This window comes from Asterias amurensis, chromosome 20 (assembly GCF_032118995.1).
Source record: "Asterias amurensis chromosome 20, ASM3211899v1".
Taxonomy (NCBI): domain Eukaryota; kingdom Metazoa; phylum Echinodermata; class Asteroidea; order Forcipulatida; family Asteriidae; genus Asterias; species Asterias amurensis.
Window position 1 is genome coordinate 11,592,264 of NC_092667.1, and position 10,835 is coordinate 11,603,098.

Here is a 10,835-nt window from a genome sequence, read left to right on the forward strand (position 1 = left end):
AAGTCTCCCGAACCTCCGATTATCTACTCCGCGGCAGTAGAATCAAGCAAGACAGTTCTCTGAGAACAAACTCTACCTGGCAAGTAGATACAATTGATATAATTATTATACCTCACCATGCAATGCCTCAAACCCTATTATGGAGTCAATACTGCAATACTGCAACCACCACTCTCTGATGATGATATAAACGGTTATATTACCCAACAAGTGAAGTCTCGGCCTATTTGACCTGAAAATTAACAGGATAATTGGGACGTTGTTTACCCGCTGCTGTTGCCTAGAAACGAATTTGTTTTTGTTTTATAGTGTGCTTTTAACCATGAATTTGATTTAATTAAAAAACTAGCATGGTTCCTAGTTAACTCAGTATACAATCTGCTGGAGAAACGAAGCAACTTGTTGTGTGGTAGAAGGAAATAATAGGCCTACTTCAAGGGCAAATTTAAATAACTCTGACTGGACACGGCTTGCGTTGTTTGTCCGCTGCTGTTGCCTGGCAATGAAGTGTTTTTACTTGAAAGTGTGCATTTCACCATAAGGTCCCTTCATCCAATATACAATTAAGAACTTCTGCTGAAGAAACGGAGCTAATTAAATTGCCTGCGTGGAAAGCGAAGCGCAAAATTCCTTTGTGATGGGGAATAATTAAATTTGACTGCTAATTCAAGGGTCACTTTGCAAACTTTAAATTCGTCATAGCATTTTAAAGGCAGTGGACAATATTGGTAAATAAAAAAATACTTAAAATACTGTTAGCATAAAACCTTATTGGTAACGGTTAATGGGTAGATGTAGGTAGTATAAAACAGTGTGAGAAACGGCTCCCTCTGAAGTGATGTAGTTTTCGAGAAAGAAGTAATTTTCCACAAATTTGATTTAGAGACCTCAGAATTAGAATTTGAGGTCTCGAAATCAAGCATCTGAAAGCACACAAGTTCGTGTGACAAGGGTTTCATAGTTACTTCATAGTTATCTCGCAACTTCGACGACCAATTGAGCTCAAATTTTCAAAGGTTTGTTATTTTATGCATATGTTGAGATACACCAAGTGAGAAGACTGGTCTTTGACAAATTAATACCAACAGTGTCTTTAAATGGCGCCGTTTATGTTTCATAACTAGTGGTTACCAATGCATTGCCATAACTTGCCGCTGAGTCTTCCAGGACAAAAACTAAATTATCTAACCCCTACTTTTTCTGTTTTGTGGATAAAGGCTAATCTGTATTAACATCAGTTGCAAAAAGAGGCCCAAGCTGCGATTAGAAAAAAAGGTCAAAACTTTGAAACTTGTAAAAAGAAAGAACAACAGAAAAGAATAGTTGAACATGCAAAGTTTAGAGAGTGGAGTGAAAAGTAAGAAATTCGACATTCCTAGTCCAATCTGTTCAAGTGGGTATTGTTTGAGTGCTCTGTGACGTACCAAACCACCTCAGAGCCAACACTAGAGATTTAGTGGTACATGCAAGTTTTTTTAAAGGATCGGTCGTTTTTAGAGGTTTCCCCAATCGCCCTTTTCTGGGTTTTTTTTTTTTTTTTCTTTTTTTTTTTTTTTTTTAAAGTTAATGAACGGCTCAATTCAGCACACAACACTGTCCAAAACCACGGTACGAAGTGTCCAGAAAGGTACGCCAGGGTCCTGACACCACGCATTTTGTTGTTTGTGTGAATTCCCCCTTTGCCTACCGTTTACTTGACTTTTACCAAAAGTGAAATATCTCGCTTTTTGATCATCTGAGTTGGCTTTCAGACTGTGGTTTATGTTCCCCTATTTTTTATTGGGGGGGGGGGTGTACTTTTTGCTGTTTCCGGGTTGTTAGCAAGTGACGGTCGTAAAAAAAAAAACTTTGAGTAAAAAAAATGGTTTTGCGGGCAGAGCGAGCCACATACTTGAAAGGGCGCCCCCATCGACTCAAACGTGAACAATCTAGTCTGATCCCCTCTTAAGACAGCATACATTATCTCTTTTAGAATTGGGGGACATGACCAACCATGTGTAGCGTTAAATTTTACGGAAAACATATTGCACGGTTGCATCAGACTTCGTATGGGGTTGAAATTGTCGGCAGAGAAATATCACTTTTATATCTCCCATGCCTCAGTTCCATCACAGATTCTCTAGTTTTTGAGCCATCCAGGAGAATTATTTTAAAGGTGAGATGTGTAACTTTGTTGGTCATCGCCTTGGAGTTAGTTTGTCTTCATTTTTAATTCGATATTTTACTAGATAAATTTGTATTTTAAAATAATAAAGGCAGTGGACACTATTGTATTGAGTATTGGTAATTGTCAAAGACTAGCCTTCACAGTTGGTGTATCTCAACATATGCATAAAATAACAAACCTGTGAAAATTTGAGCTCAATTGGTCATCGAACTTGCGAGATAATAATGAAAGAAAAAAACACCCTTGTCACACGAAGTTGTGACTTTTTTGTGTGCGTTTAGATGGTTGATTTCGAGACCTCAAGTTCTAAATCTGATTCTGGAATCTGACTCTGATCTGACTCTGATCTGAGGTCTCAAAATCAAATTCGTGGAAAATTACTTCTTTCTCAAAAACTATGGCACTTCAGAGGGAGCTGTCTTTTACAATGTTTTATACCATCAACCTCTCCCCATTACACGTCACCAAGAAAGGTTTTATGCTAATTACCAATACAACAATCATAGGCATGATAAATTGATAGGTGTAAGTCGATGAAGTTAGTTAGAGATTAGATAAGAACTGTCCGCGACCGCGGATGTCTTGAATCTTGTCAAAATGGAATGAATGGGATTGTGTTCAATGGTCGCATGATGATGATTGAAGACCACTTTTTCACTCATTTTTAGGGAAAAGTTTGCTTAAATTATGGCGCCACCACTTTTTCATTTGTTATGAAATAATATAGTATCTAATTTACCTCGATGAGATCTCCCTTTCTGTAAAAATTAGTGAAAATTCCTTTCTAGAATTTAAAAACTATATATAATTCGTCGGTCGCACCACGAACTGACCTAACTGACACAAAATCACACAGACACATTTTCGCAAATTTGTTTTAAAACAAATTATTGACAAAGTCAATGCTGTTAACATTATCAGCAAGTTTCAGTGCCTAATATGTAATAGTTTGGTAATTAAACTAATTAGTATAAACGACGCATCGCTGGACTTGCCATTTTGTCTTTTCACAAAGTGACCTATCTAGATACGTCGCTTTACCAATGGTTAAACTAAGCGCTACAGCGCGCGCGATTATGGCGCGCGTGCAAATTTTCGCACCACGAAGTGACCTAACTGGGGAGCGTAGTAATTTCACAAAGTGACCTATCTCGATAGGTCTCTATTACGCATTGGTTTGTACACAGCGCGCTGCAGGTAAAAATGAAATTTTTAATTTCACAAAGTGACCTATCTGTTTAGGAATTAATTACTTATTAAAATAATTTTAGGGATTAAAACACATTGATAGTTCTGTATGAATAAAGTATTCAGCTTTGTTTTCGTCATAAAATAATACAATAAAGTTGGTAAGCAGACTCCGAAACAGCAGTTTCAAAAGTAGTGCAATTTCAATCGTGATTTTCTCTGAACACGTTTTTTAAAACAGTGAACGAGTTAGGTCAGTTCGTGGTGCGACCGACGAATTTTAAAAAATATAAGGCTCCCCTGTGAGCAGGGGAGCCTTATATTTAATAGGGGTCTAATATTTTGGGCCTCCTTAACGCTATGAAAGTTTTACGACCATTAGCCACCAATAACTGAAGTTTCCTTTGTACTAAACAACCAAAACTTTCCACACACACTCAATATACATTCATAATGGTTGCATTCCCTTTTTGTTGAGTTAAATTAATAAACATTTTCAAAAAATGAAATTTTCTACTCGACTTAATTGTTGTTTATCTGCCGCATCGCACGTCTTTTGACTTCTGAATTATTTTGGTCACGAAGCACTGTACACGCAGGCACCAGCCTACTAGATCGACGACCTGCCGAGCCGCGGCCGAGTCAAACTAAACCATTCTGTGAAAGGGTGTTACAGGGCCGGCAGTGCGTGGGCGCTGTCCGTTTACAATACCCGCCATTCATGCATCACGCACGACTGCACAGCCTTGTAACACATCTTTTACAGAATGGTTTAGTCCGACTCGGCCGCGGCGATTCAGTTCGTCAGTTCAATAGGCTGGTACTCGCGCTAAAATATGACCAAGGGACAAATTAATGGTAGGCTTGACTGAAGAGGTAAGTTTGAGATTAGATTTGAATGAAGAAATGTCAGGTTGTGATCTAAGGGTGAGAGGCAAGCCGTTATTATTATATTATTTTTTATGAATTATCTCTTATGAAAATATGGTTTCTTTCCCTTCCTTTTTAATTTTGTTTAATTATATAAACACAACAATGTATGTATAACTAAAATTTGTTTGTGAAATCATTTCAGAAAAAGACAAAGAAACACAGCTACAGTCATGCCGCTGTCGTGTCGATTCTACGAGCAGCACTTTCCCGAGGCTGAGGAAGTCGTGATGGTCAATGTCCGATCAATTGCGGAGATGGGAGCCTACGTCCACCTACTGGAGTATAACAACATTGAGGGCATGATCCTCTTGAGTGAGTTGTCCAGGAGGCGTATCCGCTCGATCAACAAGCTGATCCGTGTCGGTAGGAACGAATGCGTTGTGGTCATTCGTGTGGATAAGGACAAAGGTGGGTTCTCGTCTGTTTGCCTTGTTTTTGAAAGGGCAAGGGCGTGTCATGGCCGAGCGGTTAAGAGCACCGGATTCAAGCTCTGGTGTTTGATCAGCAGAGTGTGGGTTCGAATCCCGGTCGTGACACTTGCTACATAAAATTGGGAAGGTATTGCTTTCTGCTCTACCGGCCAGGCTTCGGACTGATGATACCCAAGCCTACATCCGTATGGACTGTAAAAGGGGTAACCCTGCTTCAGCCCTAGAAGTAGGAGGCAACGGCCTCTGGACAAAAAAATAATTGTAGCCCACACCTTGAAGTGGCCTTCAGGCCTTGTGTGTCTGGCATTTTCTCCTGGTTATAGACCTTTATCACGGTATTGTCATCTTAATGTTACTCCATTCCAACTCATTGTAACCAAACTGAGGCTGGACAAAATAATAGTCTGGTGCTATGCGCAATGAATATTTAGCATTCATTACTGTTGCTGGAAACAGGGATTATGACCAAGATCGTGATAAGGGTCTATAGGCACCCTATGAGGAAATTGTTCATTTCTACTGCAGAGCATTTCAAGGGCACCAAGGCAATGGCCAGGGGGCATGTAGGCAGTCGCCTTTATTGCCTCCGTGAAGGATCAGGGCCCAATTTCATGGCTCTGCTTACCGTAAGCGCAGAAGCGGCGCTTGCGGAAGCAGGGAATTCCGTGCTTACGGCAAGCGTATTTCACGGGTTAGCGGCGAATTTTGGCTTCTGTGCGTGCATACTCCACGTTACTAGGCATTCTACACTTACAAGGCTAGCGTAGAAATTTGGCGCTTGCACGTAAGCGGGGAATCGCGATCGTAAGCGCAGAATTCGGCGGTAAGAAGAGCCATGAAATTGGGCCCAGGCCTGCAGGTTTGAACTAACAAAATTCGCCAAGCACTCATTTCCCCCAGTTTGCTAGTCAGAAATGATGGCCCAATATCTAAACATGCATAATTTTGTTGAACTGCTCGTCCTTGGTGGACTAAAATGGATTTGGAGCCCATCACTAAAATTGGTCTACCTACAAAACTGATACAAACATATATAAATGGTAATAATGAATGTTAAATATTAGTGTTTAATGTTGTTGTTATTATTGTTGTTTTTGTCATGAAGGTTATATTGATTTATCCAAAAGAAGAGTGTCAACAGAAGAAATCTCCAAATGTGAAGAAAAATTCGCAAAAGCCAAAACAGTGAGTAGTCGAGATGTTTTTGTTTTTATCTGAGCAAGCATGTACTCTTGAACGTTTGGATATCAAATTAATGGCAATAACAATTTTTGGTTATAAGCCTAAAGCAGTTTGATAATATAAAGCAGTTCGAATATCCAAACCCCTTCTCTTTTCGTATAGTGCACTGGTTTCTTTTACGTGGGTTTCACAACACACGGGACCAACGGCTTTACGTCCTATCCGAAGGACAAAGCAATGGTTAAGGACACTCAAGTTTCACACCTGGGGGATTCGAACCCACACTCTGCTGATCAGAAACACCAGAGTTTGAATACGGTGCTCTTAACCGCTCGGCCACGACACTTCCACATTATTCTGCCCTGCAGTGGATACTATGACAACAGATACATGTAGCACTAGCCCATGATTTCCCATGGTTTCGTGGTTTGTTATCATTTGTATCTTAGGTCAACAGCATCTTGAGGCACGTCGGAGAAATCCTCAAGTATGAGAGTGATGAGCTACTCGAAGAGTTGTACACAAAGACAGCGTGGCACTTTGACCGGAAATACCAGCGACCTGGCTACGGAGGATATGACGCTTTCAAAGCCTCAGTTAGGTGAGTGCTGGAATAAGCTTAAAGAAACTGGACACCCTTTGGTAATTGTCAAAGACCAGTCTTCTCTCGTGGTGTATCTCAATTTACGCACAAAATAACTAACCTGTGAAAATTTGAACTCAATTGGTTGTCAAAGTTGTGAGAGAATAGTGGATGAAAAAACACCCTTGTTGCATGAAGTTGTGTGCTTTCAGATGCTTGATTTCAAGGCCTCAGCTATGTAAACGCTAAATGTGTGCATTATTTGACCTCCACCATGCCCACCCTGTTCAAGATCACTCAGCGACCCTCTTTGGGTAGCCCTTGATAACCTTTAACCTTTGTCCTCATTCTCCAGTGACCCAGCGGTGCTCGATGAATGCAATCTTGATGAAGCTACGTTGAAGGTGTTAATGGAGAATATTCACAGAAGGCTTACACCGCAGGCTGTAAAAATCAGAGCAGGTAAGACCCGGGATTATCTTAATAATAATAATTTTATAGCGCAATAACCGTATGAATGCGCTTCTACATTAGTACTCTGGTCAATGGGCCAATATTGTTCCACTAATCTTTCCACAGCTCCCTGGGGGAGTTAACAGCCCTGCCCCCGATTTCACGAAACTCATCGTAAGTAGCGACGCATTGTAGGGTTTGCGATGCGTCGCAGACCTATAAGACACGTCGCGGCTGCGACGAGTTCGCAACTTACTACGTGTAACTGGTCGCAACTTGCAGCCTCGCAGCGCTTCGTGAAATTGGGGGCTGAGCTGTCATTTGGCACTAGAAGCTTTTTTATACACAATATCAACCTCTACCCTCGAAGGTACCCATTTACCGTAACTTCCTGCGGATAAGACGCTCGACGGACAAGACAAGGTACCCAAAATGCTAGAAAGAATATTTATAGGTCCAACGTACAAGGCGCCCTGCTGGACAAGATGCAACATGTTAAGTAACGTAGGCTTAAATGAAAGTTGCAAGTCAAGTCAAAAATATTGACTCAAGTGCGACTCAAGTCAGGCAATAGAGTCGATACGCATGCATGAATGTAATTAGCATACTGTCGTGGGTGCCATTTGTCAATTCAATGCCTTGATTTGCATGATGTGAAATTTTTAAGGCTAATAATGTTGATATTCCTACAGACATTGAGGTAGCATGCTATGGCTACGACGGTATAGATGCAGTAAAAGAAGCCCTTTTCAAAGGCCTGGATCTAACAACAGAAGAAATGCCCATTAAGGTAAGTCTATTGCATATAAAGGGAGAAGCCATGGCAGGGGCTCACCCAGGTCAGCCCCAAGAGCCCTGCTTGTGGAACGGGTCACTTGGGGCTGGCCCGAGGTGCATGACATCACCACAAGAGGGTGAGTGATCGTTCGATTAGCTCTTGCCAGGAACGCAATCAGTGATGTAGTATTGCTTCCTCCATACATATCTCAAAATGGCTTATGAAACATCTGCTCTCACCTAGCAGGATCGCCAAGCCAGTGATATGATGAGTCAGTCATGTCAGAGCATGAAGCAACACTTCTTCTATTTTTGCCACCTAGTGCCCCCGAAAGTCTTCCAATTTCCTATTCTTCCACCCTAATTTTTTCCCTCTCTAGATCAACTTGATCGCACCTCCGCAGTACGTCATAACGACGCAAACGTTGGAACGGTCAGACGGACTACAGAAACTCAATCAGGCCATTGAGCAAATCAGAAATTCCATCCGTGCTAATGGAGGTGTCTTCAGTATCATTATGGCGGTGAGTGTGTGAACAATTTCTTGTTTAATAGATTTTCTTGTTTATTAAGTTTGCATCGGGATAAAGATCATTCATTTTAGTTTTACCCATAAGACACAGATGTGTGTTAGCACTGTATACTCGGTACTTTCTCAAGTTCTTTAAAAAAATATCACAGGCATGTTATTGAATAACAGGTGGGATTCGAACCCACGACCTTTGCAATTCTAGAGCAGTGTCAAACCAACTAGACTACCGAGATTGCCCGGTAGCTAGAGGCAGTCCGAATCCTATTTTTAGCAGCGGTACTGCAACGATGTACGTAAGCAATGTATACTCAGTACTTTCCGGAGTTCTGATTAAAAATCAGAGGCATATTACTTTTTCTATAATAGATGTTAAATTTCCATCAGGGATAATGAATATTAATTTTGGTTTTTACCAATACACCGATGTGTGTTAGCACTGTATACTCAGTACTTTTCAGTGAAAAAAATTACGGGCATATTGCTTGAGTGGGATTCGAACCTATGACATTTGCAATTCTAGAGCAGTGTCAAACTAACTAGACCACCGAGATTGCCCGGTAGCTAGGGGCAGTTCAAATCCTATGTTGAGCAGTGGGTACTGTAACAATGTATGTTAACACTGTATACTCACTTCAGTACTTTCCAGAGTTCTGTTAAGAAAACCACAGGGATATTACTCTTTCTTGTTTCAAGGAAAATGCCAGAACAAGAGTATTATGCAAAAGTCTGACCAGTTTTACATAAAGTCCTTTGGAGTTAACATTGCAGTGTTTCTCCATACAAATGATTCATTTAGCTAGATCTTTTCACAATACAAACTATTGTTGCATTTTTGCAGTTTTTGATTTTACAAAAAAAAATATTTTATTTTTTATTTTTTATTTTTATTTTTATTTTTTATAGCCGAAGGTTGTCACTGACACAGAGGAGATTGAATTGGCTAAGCAGCTTGAGAAATTGGAACAGGCTAACGCCGAGGTCGCCGGAGATGACGATAACGAGGAAGAAATAACAGGGATGGGCGATGACGCTGATGAATAAATTCCCCAAAATGTCTTTACTTTTTTCTATTAGGTGATGTTTGCAGTAGCACCATGTGTAAATCTCTTTTGAGTAGTCTTGGTTCTGATTTCTGAAAAGAACTGGGCCCAATTTCATGGCTCTGCTTACCGTAAGCACAGAATCAGCACTTACGGAAGCAGGGAATTCTGTGCCTACGGCAAGCGTATTTTCATGGGTTTTTGCTTCTGTGTAGCGTACTCTATGTTACTAGGCATTTTACGCTTATAAGGGGAGTGCAGAAATTCGGCACTTGCACCCCAGCGGGGAATCGTGATCATAAGCGCAGACATTCGATGGTAAGCAGAGCCATGAAATGGGTCCAGTGGTTGACACCACTACACAAAAGAGGAATTGTCAACCACTGGTTCTTTTCAAAAGAGATTTTACACATGGTGCAACCGCAAACCAAACCTAATTACTCTCCCACCATGCAAAGTTTCAAATCCTACTCAGCTTTTTTTATTGTGAGATATCGGACATTGATGTGGCTTTGCATCATGGAAATGTGTGGAGTGTGGAGAGGGTTTTAGTATATCTCCGGCTGCAGCCATCTTGGTTGGGTTCCCAGTATGATCAATGCATTTGATAATAAATGTAGGTGACGGGAACCAGTCTCGGTGTGCCTTCAATTTCATCAAATGTGTTTAGAGCAAGTTAGCCAACCACTAGGGGGGACTAACTTCAATAAAACCTGGGCCCAGTTTCATGGCTCTGCTTAGAGTTCAGCGCTTAGGGTCACCATTCTTCACTGACAAGCTGAAAATTATGGACTAGCTTTGTAAGTCAAGCAAGCCGACTGTTTTGAAGTTCACACCACTGTTTTGAAGTTCACAGAAGTACACAGGAAACAGTCCCTGTGAGCCTGTGAAATATGCTTATGCTTGTATGAATTGTAAGCGCTGATTTTTTACTTTGCTGAGTGATAAAAGTATGCCCATGGCCCAATTCAATTGAGCTGCTTATATAGCACGAAAAGAAGCTAAGCCAAAATAATCTTGCTTACCAGTACAAGGTTACCAGCCAAAATACCATTTTCAAGTACAATTTGTGACTGGTTCCCTGCCTGTTTGTGCATGGCAGTAAGTTGTTAGACACTGTTGTCTGTACATAAGCTAATCTGTAGAATTGGGACCAGACTTTGGAAACAACTAAAAACAAAAACCACAAAAAGCCACTGAGCGTTGTATCAATGGTAACTCATTTATGATAAGAGTCAATTAATTTAAAAATGGTGGGTCACTCTTCAGTAATCAGTGATTTGTTCTCATTTACATATTGTTTTAGATGTATCAGTAATAATAATTAGGAATGGAAACATTTTGTCTGTGAGAGATTTACAGAGATAATAAAACAATGACAAAGTAATGAATTCATTGGAGTTTTATTTTGGATGTTATTTTAACTGACCATTTTGTGTTTGCGATGAGTTTTATATATAACATTAGGGCCAGAAGGATGCCCTACAATCATTGCATAAACAAAACTGATGACGGGTTACTCTGGGTATTACATTATCATGAACAATAC

The 10,835-nt window shown here is 40.5% G+C and overlaps 1 protein-coding gene across 1 annotated transcript; it reads left to right on the plus strand.

The window, feature by feature from the left end:
- Positions 1–1,997: 1,997 nt before the first annotated feature.
- LOC139952600 (eukaryotic translation initiation factor 2 subunit 1-like) lies at positions 1,998–10,677 on the plus strand. The gene is made up of 8 exons (XM_071951787.1): positions 1,998–2,155; positions 4,431–4,696; positions 5,825–5,904; positions 6,351–6,502; positions 6,840–6,946; positions 7,630–7,727; positions 8,095–8,238; positions 9,150–10,677. The coding sequence occupies exons 2-8, from the start codon at positions 4,459–4,461 to the stop codon at positions 9,285–9,287; spliced, it is 957 nt and encodes a 318-aa protein (XP_071807888.1). The 5' UTR covers positions 1,998–2,155; positions 4,431–4,458; the 3' UTR covers positions 9,288–10,677.
- The last annotated feature ends 158 nt before the right edge of the window (positions 10,678–10,835 follow it).

Coding starts and splice junctions, on each gene's coding strand:
- LOC139952600 (XM_071951787.1), top strand. CDS start 4,459: ATGCCGCTGTCGTGTCGATTCTACGAGCAGCACTTTCCCGAGGCTGAG. Junction 6,947..7,629: donor GGCTGTAAAAATCAGAGCAG/GTAAGACCCGGG, acceptor ATATTCCTACAG/ACATTGAGGTAGCATGCTAT. Junction 8,239..9,149: donor TCTTCAGTATCATTATGGCG/GTGAGTGTGTGA, acceptor TATTTTTTATAG/CCGAAGGTTGTCACTGACAC.